Here is a 17,351-nt window from a genome sequence, read left to right on the forward strand (position 1 = left end):
GGCTCATAATAAAAGCATACAGATAATACTACATGCCTCAGATCCTGCTCCACTGTCAGAAATTTGGACATGAATTTAAATGAAACAAAGAGGGTAGGCAAATAGGGAAAGGTGTACACAGATATACTATATTACAGAATGTCACATTCCTGAAATTCACACTGGTAGGCCCAGCTTGTGGTAAAGCAGAACTTCTCCAGGTGTGTCTGTTCCCATCAGAAGGCTGCAGAAAAAAAATCTATGCCTCTTAAAGGTAAAGGGTTACATTCATACAGCACCTGGGAATTCAGAGGATCACTTGGATTCCCAGATCTGAAGTCAGCAAGAGTTCTGAGCTCCAGATCCATGCTCAGGTCAACACTGCTGAAACACCTTCCCCGCCTCCCACTACTAGCTGGTGCAGAGAAACGGTCTTAGTTGCTTCTTCACAAGGGTGACCTCAGAGAAAGGGTACAGAAGGTGTCCTTGGGGTCAGGGAAGGGAGGAGACCAGATCTCCTGGGATATAACAGATCCTAGTAACACGCCAGCCTCCTCCCTCCCTCCCTCCCTCCCTCCCTCATCTGAAACATGCAGCTAGGCAGCCAAACTGACAGTCCATCTAATTTGCAGGGTAGAACAAGCAGAGAGGCAAAAATGACCTCCATGCACCTCTCCTCCCACAAAGGATGCCTGTGATACTGTTTGGGGGCTTATGGCTATCCCCATACAACAGCCTGAAACCCTGGAGAGGCACTGCCAGTCATGATCAACAGCATTGGGCCAGATGGATCAGTGATTTGACTGGGTATAACGCAGCTTCCACTGTTCTATTGCACACTGAGCTGCACTTGAGTCAGGCCACTGGTTCGGCTGGCTGAATATCATCTTTGCCTAGTAGCCATGCCCAGCCCTCAGGTCTTGCTCTTCCAAGCTTGCCCTGCTCTTTCAGATTGTTTTACCCAGAAAGGCTAGAGCCTGGACCTCGAGCCAGCAAGCAGGCCATATACTCTTCCACTGAGCTAAGGTCCCTTCTCTCACATAAATGGATAGTATGTGCCTCTCTTAAAATTCTAGATGAGAGGACACAATCCACAGCTGGTTGCTTGAGTGCTCTCCTTGCAGAATCATTGCTGGACGCAACTCTCTGGAAACATGCAAATGCCAAATCATAAACTGGGGGTAACATAACAGGAAATGTGGATAGACAGTGAGCTAGCAACAATGAAGAGCAAACCAAGGTAGCCTTGACTGCCACACTGCAGTCACGGGGTGGGATTTTGAGCAGATGGAGCCACAAAAAACCAGGCAGAGCTTAAACTGTAATAGACAAGGTTACTGATCAAGCCCCTGCAGGACTGCATTTGGTTGGTGTATCATACACCGTGCAGGCCTGTCTTTTCCATAAGGCATCTGTACAGTACCTTCTGCAGAAACACACAATAGACCCCTGGCAACATTAACCTAAATCAGATCCTCAGTTCTTAGGGATCAAGGGATCTTATTATTTCATCCCTTTGAAACTGATATAAAAGGATGCATTAAAGCTTGGCCTGTCAGCTCCACAGCATTTTACTTTATTTCCCTGGGCAAGATACATTAAAGCAAAGTGGAATAGTGAAACAAAAATATAGCAGTGTTGTATAAGAGATAAAAACAATGCAATACTGAAACAACTTCCCCCGATCTGGTCCCCTGCAAATGTTTCAAAACCCCAGGCAGCACAGAATGGCCAATGGTCACAAATTTGGGGAAACTGGTCATCCAAAACTTCGGGAGGGCAGCAGGTTGTGGAATCCTGCATTTGGCAATCAATTTTGCATTTTTGCACTGCTAACTACTGACATACAGTTGCTTACCCTGTTATATCTCTTTACAGAAGCAACCTCCAAATTTATCAGTATTCAGATAGGAAGCCTAGGAAGAAGGGAGAGGGGTCACTGAAATGGCAAGTTTGGTCCCCCAGGAAAATCAAGTTTGAAGTTCCTATATCCTCTGTATCTTGTGTTCTAAAACTTTATGGTTTGAAAACTATGAGTGGGGAACTTAGGAGAAATATTACATTAACTGAAAGTTTAGGGGAAACCAATTCTAAACTGGCACAGGGTCTTACTGGGGAGAACTTGCTCTTTATTTATTTTTATTGACTGTATATTGCTTTATATATGTATTGTTTATTCATTTTTGATTTTAATGTTTGTAAGCCGTCCTGAGATGCCACGCATAGAGGAGAGCATATAAAAGTTTTGAATGAATAAATAAATAAAATTAGATGTTAGGAGAATTAGATGAAGACCCAGTAGCACAAATTCTCTATTCAGAAAGGGGTTTAAAAGAACGCAAGGGATTGACGTGAAAGGCAAAGAGCCAGGGGCCCTGAGCAAAGAGAGCACCTTGGAATATCTGAGGACAGAACAAGTAAGTATCATAGAAATGTAAATGCTGTGATGGCCACCAATCTGGATGGCTTTAAAAGGGAGTTACACAAATCCATGGAGATGGCTGCCAATAGCTACTGGTTGTGATGTTTGCATTCTACTTCTAGGATCAGGGCAATCAGTTGGTATGTACCAGCTGCAGGGGAACATGAGTGGGACGGTGCTGTTGCTCTCATGTCGTGCTTGCCAGCTTTCCTCAGTGAACAGAATGTGTGAACAGAATGCAGGTCAAGATGGACTCTTGATCTGGTCCAGCACTATGCTTATGTTCTCAAGTGCAGACAAGGAAGCTGACTGGAAGTCAGAAGAAGACTATACTAAACTGTATGACTAAGAAGGTGTTTCATACCTAACTCATCAGTTCAGGGGAAAGGAACAAGGTTTCTTTATAAAGGAAAACGTATCAGTACCCCAATGTTGTACTTGCATTTTAACTTTACAATAGAACTGAGACCACATCAAGGGGTTCTCACAATAGCTATGGCAATTACAAGGCTCGTGGAATGTGGTCTTACGATTGAGGCAGTCCGGACAACAAGCGCCCTTCCTTTAAGCCCGCCTTCTGGGCTTCCCAGAGGCATCTGACCACTTCTACCTTCTTTTTGTGTACTAACACTGTTTCTAGGATTAAGGTTCTCAAACTCCCATGCTAGCATTTGAAATGCCAGAAAAAAGTGTGCAGACCTAGGGCATCTAGGTTTCTCTGCATGAAAAGAGAGAGGAGGAAAAATAATCCAAAGACTTGTGGAATGAAGGGAGCGATTCACTGATTCACTCGGGATGCCTTTAAACCTCCCTACTTGGACGATTAAGAGCACCCTATGGAGGGAAGGAATAGCCTGGAGGGGAAGGTCTATTCCACATTCCTCCAGCCCTGGATGACTGGCCATCTAGCTGAGGTACTTCCGAATGGGAGGGAAAGCTACTGAAGTGCCACCAGGATACCTCATCCTGGCCACACTTGTCTCCTCCAGTTTCTGCCCATTCGACACTCCCTAAATGCCATCCATGGGTTACACTCCTGACTAGGCTGTGGCAGCTGGGTGAGGGTGTTCTACAAGGGGCATTCAATGTATTCTCGGTATCGGGTTGATTTGATATTGATGTGGGTAATTTAATTATTTCATTAGCTAATGACACTATCTGAGGGTATACAGGCAACATTTCAAATAAGTGTGATCATTAGTTCCCTAGTAATCCTCAGTGAAAGACAACCATGATGACTGACGTGGCAATGCTGAAGAAAATCGAGCACCGAGCTGTGATTAAGTTCCTTATGAAACAAGGAAACAGTCAAAAAATCATTCACAAGGAGATGGTGGCCATTTACCAGGACTCGGCACCTTCAATATCTACTGTTCAAAAGTGGTCAAGTGAATTTAAAAGAGGCAGAGAAAGCACTGAAGACGACCCTCGCTCGGGGGGGCCGGTTACTGCCACTACGAAAGGAAATGTGAAAAAAATTGAGAAACCTGTATTGGAAGATGCCCAAATAAAAATCAAAATGTTAGCAGAGATGACAAACCTATCCGTTGGTACCATATTTACTATTTTTCATGACCATCTTAACCTTTCAAAGGTCTGCGCAAGATGGGTGCCGCGAATGCTCATGGCACCTCAGAAACAAGTGCGAGTTGAGTGCTGTAGGGAGTTTTTAGAGCTCTGTGAAGATCCATTGAGTATTTTCAACTGGATTGTTACTGGAGATGAAACTTGGGTTCATCACTATGACCCTGAAAGTAAAGGAGTCCATGCAGTGGCATAAAAAAGGTGCTGACCCTCTGAAGAAATTCAAAGTCACTCCATAGGCCGGAAAAATCATGGCCACAGTGTTTTGGGACTCAAAGGGAATTTTATTGATCGAGTGCATGAAAAAAGGTGAAAACATAAACGCAACATCTTGCACAACCACTCCGCATAATTTAAGAGAAGCAATTGAAGAAAAAAGGCGGAGGAAACTGGCTGCTGGTATATTACTTCTTCACGACAACATGCCCGTTCACATGGCGCGTGTTTCGAAGGCTGCTGTGCGAGATTGTGGTTTCGAAGAAATAAACCACTCACCCTATAGCCCGGACCTGGTCTTCAGTGACTACCTATTCCCAAATTTTAAAAAAGATCTTCGTGGAAAGCGATTTTCCGACGATGAAGAGCTCAAGGCGGCAATTAATGCACATATTTTAGACAAGGAGGAAGGGTATTTTTTACAGGGAATTGAAAAGTGAATTTCTAGATGTAATAAGTGTATTGAAGTTATGGGGGATTACATTGAAAAAAAAATATTTCAATTTATTATTCCTTTTTCTTCATGCTGATACCGAGAATACACTGAATGCCCCTCGTGGCTGTGGAGAGCCAACCATGAAGTCAAAAATTTTTCCAACCTTATAACTGTGCCTCTGAAAATCCTAGGGCCATCCAGACTCTGTCTTGCAGCTATAGATTTAAGACAAAGCCTATGCATGTTTAGAAACAAAAAGGTTCACAACTCCCAGCATTCCCAGCCAGCATGCTGATTTGGGCAATGAGGTTTCTTTCCTGCTTAAAATGCATAGAATTGCACCCATATTCTGTTGCAAGGGCACATCGGTGAGTGTCATCTTAGCTGCAAATGAGACATCTTTCTGTGCACACAGGTACAGCTCTATTTCTGAAGCCTATGTGCTAGCTAAGGCTTTGTAGGCACACGGCTGTTTTGCTAGTGCTCTGGTCAACTTGCTTTCCTATCCCCAATTCCCTTCTCATTGCACAGATTTTCTTTCATACAGTTCTGCCTCAGCAGGGGACACTGGGCTTGCGAAGAGGCATGGAGCAGCTTAGCTGAGCCCCTATAAAACAGAACATGAAAAAGAGCAAGAGAAAACTGGCAGCTTAGAACAGCCACAAACAGGGGACAGAGATAGTGTTGAAAGGATCAGAGCAACATTTTGGTGAAAGGGGAAGTGTGTTCGTGTTTGCACAAAAGTGCATGCAAGGGTGTGGGTGTGCTGGCACTGGAATTGGTTTTCAGCAATACAGAAACCAGTTTGACACGTAGCCAACTATATTCCCCCCCTATGGGCCAGTTGCCAGAAATGGATGACACAAAGGCACCTACGTATTAATAGATAATAGTGGAAGCCGAGCATGCCTGGGTGCTCCAACTGGGTGCATCTCCAACTGCATCTGCACAGTGGTGCAAGAGCCCGTTTGCCTTTTAACCTCAAGCCATTCCCAGTCCAGCCCTGGAGGGCAGGATCCTTCCCCGCTCCCCCCCCCCGTCACCCCTTAAACTGCAGGCTCGCGGATGTAATAACAATACATCCCCTTGGGGGATTTGGAGCCCTGCTCATGCTCTGAATCGCGTAATCCCAGTTATCAGGGTTTTGATGGAAGGTGGCCAATTAAGGAGGAGGAAGCAGGAGTAGATAATCATAACAAGAACTGTACTGGATGAGAGCGGGGATCCATCTTTCTCATCACAAAGCAGCCAAGCGACAGCCTGTGGGAAGCCCAGAAGCAGACCATGAATGCAAAAGCACCTCCCGCCCATGCTCCCAGGGACTAATAATTAATTATTAGTAACAGTTTTGGAAAAGCATGCTCCCTCGCAGGGGTTGGCACTCTGCCCACGCTCAGAGTCACTCCCTCGCAGCTTAGGCGCTTCTCGCTGTATTTCTGCGAACAAAACGGCAAGTCTCCGCAGAGGGCGGGCCTCCTCCCTCCCGGCACCGGCCACCCAGGAGGCCACCTCTGCCCGCGTGCAGAGCGCCTCGCCCCTTCGCAGAGACCCCGGCCAGTGATCGAGCAAGGCCTAAGGCTCGAGCCCCACCGCTTCTGCCGCACTCGCGGGAAGGCCGCTCCCCTCCCACCGGTCCCGCTCAGGCGCCCGCCGAGCTGCGGCCTCGGCGGACGGCGCCCGGCCTCGTCACGCGTGGTGCGCTCGCGGCCGCAGGGCCGGCGGCGGAAGAGGCAGGGCGGGCGGAGCGGCGATGGCGGCCCGCGCCTCCTCGCTTGTCCCGCGGCTTACCTGGCGGTAGCGCAGCCGGAAAGGCCGCAGGTACGCGGAGGCGGCGCAAGGGCCCAGCGCCAGCTCCTCGATGGACTCCATGGCGGCGGCGGCGGCGGCGGCGGCTCGGAGGCTCGCCCGGCGGGAGAAGCTGCGGAGGCCGCCGACGCGGAGGAGGGACCGGCCTCGGGCGAAAGCGAGGCGCTGCAGAAGCCACACGGAAGGACACGGCGGACGGGCGGGCGGGTACGACTTCGCCAGGCTCCCCGCCACTTCCTACCTTTTAGCTCCGCCGTGGGGGACCCGCTGGAATCCCCCACGCCGCGGCCTGGAAGGCCCTGCCTGCTTGTAGGGCGAGGGTTAAGTCAGTGGGTTTCCTCCTCCATTACAGCTTTTCTTTTGAGCTTCATAGGTGCCTGCCCGATCTCCGGAGGTCCTTCTCGGGGAGCCGGGAGATTAGGAGGGCGGCTGCCCAGAGAAGGGCCTCCTCTGCAGTGGCTCCCTGGTTATGGCACATGCTCCCCAGAGAGGTGCACCTGGCGTCCATACCTTATTCTTTTCGGCGCCAGGCCAAAATCCTCTTATTTTCCCTGTGTTTTAAGGTTTAGATTGCTATTTTAGTCGGGGTTTTACTGTATGGAAATGAGGCTGTGCTTTGCTTTGTTGTAAGACCATCCTGAGACTATTTTGTAGAGGACAGTATAGAAAAATATAAATAGGCACTATCGAGGTGCTGAATTCCATCCTCAAAAGAGCTTTGCCACACTGCATCTTTAGTCAGAAGTAAGTCCTAGTGCATTGTTGTTGTTGTTGTTGTTGTTGTTGTTGTTGTTACTAACATTAATTTCAGTGCTGTACCCCACCCCCAGCCAAAGCTCTCTGGGTGGTTTGCAAGCAGTTCATAAAAGAGACAATATGATACAATACCAGTGTCATTAAACCAGTACAAAAATTTAAAAGTTTAAACAAATAAAGAGTAACAAAGAATGACCCTGTAAAAAAGGTTGGATATTCCCCTCAAATCCTGGGTGTTCAAGAAGGTCTTAAAAGGCATTGGTATAAAACACCAACTTAACCTGGTGTTGAAAAGAAGACAAAATTGGCACTAGGCTGGCCACTCTAGGGAGGTTGTTCCAAAGATGGGGCGGCCACAGAGAAAGCCCTTCCCCTTTTTCAACCCTCTAAGCTTAGTGTACTCAAACTGTGAAATTATTATGCTCAATTTCTGAAGAGGATGGTGAGAGCCGCAGAGGGTTTGCTAGTGGTAAACCATCTAACGAGGTCATTAGAGACAATTTGATATCTTTCACATGTTTTGGAGCACATTCAGATATGTTGAATGCCATCATGTTTTCCCATGTTATGTTGGAGCCATGACTGAGGAAGTGGTTATGAATGCAGAAGCTATGTATGTTTGTTTCTAAAAAGTAAAAATGAAATGGTGGCAGAAAGAAGCAATGCCAGCTGGGATCTTTTGAAATCTGTAACCTTCCCAACATTCTGGCAGTTGTTTGAGCTTATATGTACATTTTTGAGCATCAGGTAGTTTGCATCTCCAGTTTCAATCAACACACATTGAACCTGTGTCCCAGTTATCGGAAGTATGGGAAACACTGCATCAAGAGGCCCAAGATTGCAATTTTCAAAAATAAAATAAAATAGGATAAAATCAAAATTGTCAATTTATGGACCTTAGACAAAATAGGACTAAAGTCACCATTGTGTACTTCTGTAGATGGAAGGAGTCTTACATCTCCACTGGCTGGAAACATGCTAGGAGTTATAGGATAACTCCTATCCTATCTAAAGATGCATAGGATTGCATCCTCAGTAATAATTATGCACTGCCACATGCCTGGCTGCATATACTGTGCAGAAGCAGAATAAGGCAGTGGGTGCATAATTCAGCTGATAATTTCTGGAGCCCCTCCCCCTCTTACAACAGATTTCTACTAGTTCTTATGCCTACAGAGATCTGTCTGAATGTGCAAAGAAATGCTGAAATCAAAGAGAGGGCTGTGAGTGTGGCATCAATATTTTGTGTCATTTACAACAGTTACGCACCAAGGATACAACAGGTATCCTTGGTGCATAATTTTATTTTTTATGAACATACACAGCCCTGATCATTTGCTTGCATCTTCATTTATAACCGCGTCTTCATGCAAGGCTCAAGCACACTAAATGTAAGAGAAGGGGATAATTGCAAAATACCTGCAGATTGCCCTAAAAACATGAGAAGATTTCAAATCATCTTTGCAATGACCTCATTACATGGCTCAACAAACAAAACAAAACACCTTGGGATCTCTCAGAATCTTCGGCATTTGGGGATAATATCAAACACCATCAAACCTTTATCCATCTAGGATGAGAATTATCCATGTGAAGCACTTTACATTCTCTCAGGCTGTAATATACACAGTGAACTGAAAGCAAGCATTCAGTGCTAAACAAGAAATATAGGCCGTCTCTGTCCTCCAAAAAGCTTGCTCAAAAGCTGTGGATCCTAGAGTGGAAAAAGGTAACGGATCTTGTTCCCTGTCAAATACACCCTGTTTGCATCCTATGTGTGAATGAGACAGACACATGTTTAACACACCTGTGATTACTGCACATACCTACCACAACCCTCAAAGCTTAAGTCTAGCATGATGCATTCTGAACATTGATTATGTGTTTAGAGTCTCTCCATTCCTGCTAGCTGCAGAGTACGCTGCCTCAAGGAATCCCAGCACTTCTTTCCATAGAATGATCTTGCTGCCCATTTATGGACTGTTTGGAGGAGGAAAAGAGTAGGATTGAGTTCATATCAACCTTTTTGCTCTAGGGGCATAAGGGTGGATAGATGCATCTCACATAGCTGCTCAACATTTCAGGGCATTTTTTCATTCTCTTGCAACTCATGGTTAGGGTATCACTGCTCTGATCTATGAGTAACAAACCACAAGAGTTCAGAAAGGGAAAAAAATGGCCCAAGTATGGCATCTTCTGTCACAAGTAGTAGTTACTTGATATATGGGTAATCAGGTGTTTGTCTTGTAATCACAGTGACGAATCTTTTAATGAAGACCTGAAATTCCAATTCAATGATATCACACATTAAAAGACAACAGATGGCCGGAATTTCAGAATACTGTTTTAGTACAATCAATACATTTGCTAAGTAGTTTAATGCAGTGATTAGCAAACAGTTGTGTTTGTGTTCATCTGTCCTTCCTTTGCTTAGAAAGTGAGTACAAACTAGAGACTTAATGGCTATACCAAATGTGCAACTTCTTTTTAAGGATGTAATTACTACTCTATCAAGCCTTGGGTAGAATCAAAAGAAAAGTCTGTTTTCTGGGCTGCCAAGCCTCTGGAAAAGGCAACAAGGCTTTGAAACAAATAATAATTAGGGTTTGTTTTTTAATAAGCCATTTAAGGAGAATCCTATGCATGTTTATATGGAATAAAAGGCCTATGGCTTCCAGCATGTCCCAGACAGCATAGCCTTGTAGGCCTTTTTTCTGCCTAAATATGCATAGGATTGTACTCTTAAATGGTTAAGATATAATAGGTTGTCTGACTCTCATTTTTAAAAAGTAGCGGAAGAACTATAATAAAATTTCCATTTGGTTTTCTGCCAGGGATGTTTGGTGTTTGATGCTTCCGTTCCAGGTGTTGTGGCATGAGCTATTCAATAAAAGGATATTTTGTAATCCTTAGGAAGGACATTAGTTACCTAGCATTTTACAGTTTGAGGGACATGAAAATATTTAGGTGATGCCACTAGCATTTTGTTTCCTTAGGATGAGAGAGCACTAGAGGTCTGTATTTGCAATGTTTGTTTCATTTATATGTATGCAAAGCATATTGGACACACATTCCTCTAGCAGGCAGACAGTCCTGCAGTGAGTCCCTGAACTCGTCAGGTGTTTCACCTGGTTCAGAAGAACCAAAAGGGCTTCAGTTCCTGGAGTCCCTTCTTCCTGGTTTGAACAAGGCATCATTTGCTATGGTACTTGGCTATAAGGCAAACTGCTTTGCTTCTGAATCAAAGTTAGAAATCTGATACAGGTTTTTTTATTCCAGTTTGAAGGCAAATTATAGCTCACTTTGTTTGGAGGTTGTAGCCCAATCCAGGGAAGAGGGATGGAACTGGAGCATGTAGAGCAGGAAAGCCAGAGGCCCGTTCAGCCCTGGCCTTTTAAAATGTCATGGGCATTAGGTTGGAATCGGGCGTCATGCTAAGCCATAGCTCAAACCACACAGTTTGCAGTTGTTTCAAATAAACCATAGTTAACATTAGCACCAGTTTGTCAATTTGAATGACACAAGGAGCTGTGGTTAAGCAAAAATGGCAACCAAAGCTTCCAAACTTCTGTGCACAGCTGTGCCAAATGTGAAGAAAGATGAGGAGGCACATAGAAGCCCCAAAGTCCACATGGCTCATTCTCATTGCACTAAAATATTCAATCTATCTCTAAATGACTTGAGTATTTTTTTAAAGTGTTTTCCATATCCATGTTAAAATCACATCTAAAATTCAATTTTAAAAACAATGCAATTTCAGTGATGCTACAGGACAGTATAACAGTAGTAAAACGAATGGCATAGCTGCTTTAATGACTAGCCAGGGAAAGCTTGGGTGAACAGGTGAGTTTTCAGAAGATATTTAAAAGATACCAAATGTTCTGCCTCCCAGATTTCATGGAGAAGCATCTTCACAACTTGAGCATTGCTACTGAGAAGGTCTGTCGTTAGAAAATTAGATGGTGATGTTCTGGTCGTTTTGGAGTGACCAGCAAGGCCTCTTCCTCACGATTGCTTAGTCAAACTACCATTAAATGTCGTCCAAGTATGGCATGTGTCGTACTGGAAAAACTGCACATCCATTTCCTAAGCATTGGTCTCAGACCTCATTCCAAGTCATTAAGAAAATGCTAACATTCTTTGACCCCGATTGCCCATCGACAGAGATCAAGCCAGCCAAGCCAACATGAATAAATTGTCTCAGTATCCTCAGAAGCATGAAAACACCAGTCTGCCCTCACCTCCCCAAATCACCCAACACTGTAATAACCACACACTGCCTTTTAGGAAAGGTAAACGTAAAGGTTTCCCCTTGACATTAAGTCCAGTCATGCCTGACTCTAGGGAGCGGTGCTCATCTCCGTTTCCTAGCCAAGGGAGCCAGCGTTTGTCCGCAGACAGTCTCCGTGGTCATGTGGCCAGCATGACTAAACACCGAGGTGCACGGAACGCTGTTACCTGCCCACCAAAGTGGTACCTTTTTATCTACTTGCATTTGCATGCTTTCGAATTGCAAGGTTGGCAGGAGCTGGGATGGAGCAACGGGAACTCACCCCGTTGTGCAGATTCAAACTAGTGACCTTTGGATCTACCAGCCCAGCAGCACAGCGGTTTAAACCACTGCGCCACCTGCAGTCCCTTAGGAAAGGGTATTTGCGTGCAAAATAACTGGCTAAAGCAGAACTGCAGAACATCCAAAGAGGTTCAATGGAATAAAGAGCCCAAGTCTCAGGATGTTCAAAAATATATGTGGTTTTTTCCCAAGAAGAAGGCTACTTCTTGGAATAAAACTGCATAGGTCTTTTTGACCTCTTGAGACTTCCCCTCGTTATTCCATTGGTCATGTGAAATTATCCAACTGCCATACAGACAGAAATAAAAAAGCACAGAAGCATAGGTTAGAATCTGCTCTTAGGCCTATGCAGAGTAGACCACTGAAATGAATGAGGCTTGAGTTCAGTTCAGTAGGTTCTGATATGCCCCATAGGAAGCAGTCTTATACAGGGTCAGATCCCTTAACTAAGTATTCTGAACTCCGATCCATCTGAGCGCCGGATTTTTCCCAATAGGGTTCAAGGCTGGAACCAAGCTTCAGTTTGGTCTATAAGATTTCCTTTCACTTGATGTGGTGTGGAGGAAAGAGGTGCTTCCCTTCATTTGAACTGCAGGACCTTTTTCTCCTACAGTCTGGATGCAAAACCGCAGACCTGTGGCGGCTCCACAGCCACTCTGTGGCGTTTCCTTAGGTCCCTGCTGTGAGCAGGCTTCCCAGCCACACATCCTGGAGGAATTTCTGCTGTGAAACCAGAGATAAGGGGGATGTGGAGGAAGGATTCAATCAGCTTTATGGGGAGTGGCCATTCCCCTTGCCTCTCAGCAAAACATGCAAGGAGCAGGGCAGTGCTATCGGTGCATTTAATCAAAGACACTGATGAAGACTTCTGGTCTGGGGGGGTGGGTCAGGCCCCCCTTCCCATTCTGCATTTTCACCCTTGCCTTATTGGTCTCCTAAGGGGTAATGGAGGCTTTCCTATTTTCTTCTCTTTTGTCCAGTTAGGATAATGTGTTCTTTATTTGTCATTATCAGAACATTTATATCCTGCCTTTTTTCCTCTTTCAAGGAAGTGGCAGAGGCTTATATAGAGCCCCTCCTCTCCCTGTTAGCCTCACAACAACCCTTTGAGGTAGGTTAGGCTGAGAGTTAGTGACTGGCACAACTCCATCTAGTGAGTTTCATGCTTGAGGGGGGGATCAGAACCCAGATCTGAGTTGTAACCCAGCACTATAACCACTAGGCCACACTGGCTCTCTTTAGAGAGAGATTATTTCCCTGTATGGCTAGGTAAGGCACGGGGTTAAAGCTAGCTCCCATTCCAACCCAGGTGCAATTGCTAGTTTTCTTACCCCCACAAAAGCATCACACAAAGCAGCACTGCTGATGGCTAGGAGTGGGCATTGCTAAAATCTAGCCATCTTCCTCACATTTCGGGCGAGTCTTTGCCTCTCTCAGTTATCTGCTATTTATGTGGTAAGAATGCAGGTCTGCACAGCATCTGACTCATCGAGCCAAATGATACAACCCTGTGGTTGCCAGTATAGGAACAATTGGCAGTCTTATCAAGCCCCTGGTGAACCATTTGCCAGGAGGGTCACAGACCTGCCTTGATGGGCGAAGCGCCTTCCCTTGCTTAAGCATGCAAAGTAAAGGGAGGGATGCCACCCGCCCCACACATTCAGCCTCCTAAGGGGTGCTACGTTCCTGGTGCGGGCTCCTCTGCTTGGAGAGCTGCACAGGAAGCAGGACGGTGGCTGCCAGAGCTCCCCTCAGCTGGTGGGGCCCTCGCGTGGGGGCACTTCCATGCTTGCCTGCTGCTGCCTTCTGCTCGGCCCAGGACAGGCTGCCTTGCGTCCTGGCCAGCTGTACTTGCTCTAACTGCAGTTGGCCACAGTTGGCTTCCCGCGTGGGCCGCCGCCTCCCTTTGCCCTGCGCTCGCCTCTGGCAGCTGCAAAGGGCACCGCACCCCCACCCAGCTGCACCTGCACGAGCGTGTGGAGCCAGTGAATCAGCGTGGCCCTCTGCTGCCTGCACCAGCCCAGCCCAGCCCAGCCCATCTGCTCAGGCAGCAGCCGGGTGTTTACCTTGGACACGCAGGAATGTCCCTTGCAGCGCTTCTCCTTTCCTGCTCCAGCTTTCAGCCAGAGCCAGAGCTGTCTGATTCATTTGCTCCTAGTTAATAGTTAAGGCACTTTCTTTTTTAACCAAACAAATGTAGCCTTGATTACTTATTGTTTAACTCCAGGAGTCATGCAGGGTCAGCATAATAATCATAGCTATGCTTCACAGAGAAAGAAACTGAGTTTACTTCTGTGGGGATCACAAGTTCCGACCAATACTACATGTTGCTCGTGCTTGTAGCAAGGCTTACCTGGGGGCTGCATTCACTTCTTCTCACTTTCTGCTCAAAATTGCAAAAGCCTTTAATTACTAGGGGCTGGCCTTCACCAGCACCTTCCCATGCCACCCATTCTGTTCCCCAAATTTTTTTTTTTTGCTTGCTGCAGGAAGCTATCTGGAGAAATACCTGGATGGAGAGTTGTGTGTGTTTTGTAAACAGGCTAGAAAGCTCTGGCCATTGAGAGGTATAAAAATGTATTGGATACATGCCCCAAAGCAACTTTATAGCACTTTGCAAAACCCTCCTTCAAAGCTTCTTTCAAGGATTGGTGCCACAAAATAACCCTCCTCAGCAGATCTTCAGGGTTGTTTCGGGGTGGTCATGTGTGCATGGGCTATGCTTAGTTTTCTAAGTGAAGATAACATGTGGCCATGTAAGCATCATCGAACCCCCAAAGAACCTGCTGTTTGGGGGATCCCCTCAATGCCATTTCCTTTTCCAGCACTGTCCTTGGGGATTTGGGGTGCTCGGATGCGCCACACTTTCTCCTGTGGCTGCAATTACCCAGAAGGAACTGCAAACCTTGAAGGGATTCCCATTGGCAGGAGTTAGTGTGCTTTTAACTGTTCACCCAAAGTGTCAAGTCACAGACCTCCATTTCTGAAGTAGGGTATGCAAGGGCTTAAAATTTTCAATTTTGGCAGAAAAAACTGCAGGTAGATAGCATTATATATCTGTACTCCCCCCTGGCCAAAATGAAATGAAAGAAATCTTTCCAAATCCGACTTCAAAAATGGAGCTTCAAGTTGATGTCTGTGAAACTCAGAGCTCCCATTGGATACTTTCAAAACTGAGGGGGCACCAGGTACAGTTGACTCCCCCCTCAAACCTGAGGGCCCTCCTGCAAAGGAGCAGGGGTGTCCCTCTTCTCAAATAAGGACTTTCCAGGGTCTTGCAAGCCTCCGGCATCTGCCGCTTGTCAGAGAGTTTCAAAGGGGGGAAATCCTTCCAGCCTGGGGTAGATGCCGTTTGTTTGTTTGTTTGTTTGTTTATTTATTTATTTATTTTCCCCCCGATTTATATCCTGCCTTTTTCCTACAAAGGTTTCAAGACAGCTTACATCATTCTCCTCCCCCATCATATCCCCACAACAACAACCCTGTGAGGTAGGTTGGGCTGAGAGTCTGTGACTGGCCCAAAGTCACCCAGTTGGCTCCATGACTGAGCGGGGACTCGAACCCAGGTCGTCTGAGTCCCAGTCCCATGCTCTTAACCACTGCACCGCACTGGCTCTACACACACCAGAAGCCGCCCCCACACAACCCTGCCCATGATACCCCCACTACTCTGTCATGCTAAACTTGTGCAAATCTCCATCATGCCAAAGTTGTGCAAATGTCACAGTAAAAAAGGTGCAATAATTTGTGCACATTATTGGGAGAAGGAGGTTAAGCACGGGCTGCCCTTGCAGGGTGCCGCTGAGACACCTTGGAGGTGCTGCTTGTAACTGCCCAAACGAATGGGGAAAGCCAACTTGATAGTGGACTTTTGAGATCTCCAACAAACAAGCAGCCAACCAAATGGTTTTAAAAGAAGTCAAGCCACAGGAGAGCCCAAAGTGGCCTATGGCAGGGAAGAAGAAAGACTCTGCCAGTTGCCCCCAGTTGCTTCTTGTGGGGGAGTTGCGTGGCCAGCAGTGGCAGCTGCTGGAGAACCACTTGGCAAGAAGGCAAGGTTTTTATTTTTTGCTATTCTTACCAAACAGCTTGATAGTGCTCTGGTTTTACCAACAATGGGTCATGTTGTCTGGGCTTAGATGACAGGACAATCCATGGGTCAAGGAGACCCCACTACAAGCCACAGGTTTTCAGGGTGGTTTGCAAGCCAAAAGTGTGGCACACAAACTGAGACTTCCCGTTGGTGTAAAAGATGGTAGCCTGTTGTGCTGGGGATAGTGGTCATAATACGGTTTTGCTAACATTCACATTTTCAGCCCATACTGCAAGCAAATCACATTGTGCGAGGCTCAGGTTGTTTCATATCAAATTTAAAGGTTTTGACAATTATTATAATATAATTTTTAGGGTGGATTTGATTTAAATCACGATTTTCTGCATAATTTGCATGCATGCATGCCTCACCTGTAGGTAGAGGAACTTCATTAAAATATTCCCAAACTGGATCTCTTTTATGGCCTGCTGTCATTATTCTTTCCTTCAGGGAAAGAATAATGCAATACACCTCAGGCTATACACACAAAGATTCAAAGACTTGTTGGAGTATTTTGCTCAAAAGGTTTGTTGCTTGCCCCTCCCTTCTCAACTTAGCTTCTAGTGCAGATCTATTCCAGTCCCAACATTCTTCTATTCATTGATTTTTTTTTTAATTTAGCACTTAAGAGGTAAGGGGTTGATGCTGTGTACACAGATTTGCACAGGAAATATGAGATTAAGATCTTCTCAACTCTGTATGTTTATTTTATAACATTTTTGCTGTGAAGAAGAGGCATGTGATCTCTGCAGACACAACTCCACAGTTTTAAGAATTGCAAACCCAAGCATCTGTGATAATATCTTCTACATTGAAAAATAGCCCAATAATCTTACTGAACCCTCTGGAAGAACATGACATTATGAATGGATTAATGGAATTTATTTACCAAAAAATTTAAACATTGCATGAATATATAGCCTCATGCTACATAATTAAAAGCTAATCCTTATTTCATTATGACTAAGATTTGGACTATAATGCATTTCCAACAGAACCATCTTTAGACAGACTTTTCCTCACAAAACATTTTATTTTAAAATTCTAATTTAAATACAAATCTGATTTAAATTTTAAAAATCTTATTTTTTTTAAACATTGATTTTTTTCCATCCTGCAATTTTTCCAAACAAAGTTATTGGAACAATTTTCCAAAACAAAATTACTCACTCAGAATTTCATTATGGACTGTAGGGCAGGTGTGAGACACGTCTGGGATATGTCACCTTGCCACTCTGGCAGTACATCTGGCAGTCCCTGAATTTACTGCAGCGGCTACTGAATTTGCCACGGCAGAAGTCATGCCAATTTAGCTCCCCATGCACCTTCTTTCAAAGCCAGATTGCTTTTCTGGGAGGTTTCCAGCAGCTAGGAAATGAGGCTCGTGCTCCCCTGGTTTCATGTTTTCCTGTTAAATCAGTACAAATTTTGCCACTACTGCTACCACCAGTGCAAACACAGCAGCAGCTGCGGCGGGGAAAAATGC

The 17,351-nt window shown here is 45.5% G+C and overlaps 1 protein-coding gene and 1 long non-coding RNA gene across 2 annotated transcripts in view; one reads left to right on the plus strand and one right to left on the minus strand.

Moving 5' to 3' along the window:
- Positions 1-6,594, minus strand: part of NUDT14 (nudix hydrolase 14) — a 61,442-nt gene extending 54,848 nt beyond the window's left edge. Inside the window, exon 1 of the mRNA XM_044437246.1 lies at positions 6,426-6,594. Within this exon, the coding sequence (XP_044293181.1) occupies positions 6,426-6,506 (81 nt within the window). The 5' untranslated portion in view covers positions 6,507-6,594. The remainder of the gene's footprint in view (positions 1-6,425) is intronic.
- A 2,301-nt stretch (positions 6,595-8,895) lies between these two features.
- On the plus strand, positions 8,896-16,513 carry LOC123026972. The gene is made up of 3 exons (XR_006415425.1): positions 8,896-8,906; positions 14,902-14,906; positions 16,391-16,513. It is a non-coding gene; the product is annotated as an uncharacterized LOC123026972 (long non-coding RNA).
- The last annotated feature ends 838 nt before the right edge of the window (positions 16,514-17,351 follow it).

The sequence above is a fragment of the Varanus komodoensis genome, unplaced genomic scaffold (assembly GCF_004798865.1).
Source record: "Varanus komodoensis strain SLA01 unplaced genomic scaffold, ASM479886v1 scaffold3, whole genome shotgun sequence".
In the NCBI taxonomy this organism is placed as follows: Eukaryota; Metazoa; Chordata; class Lepidosauria; order Squamata; family Varanidae; genus Varanus; species Varanus komodoensis.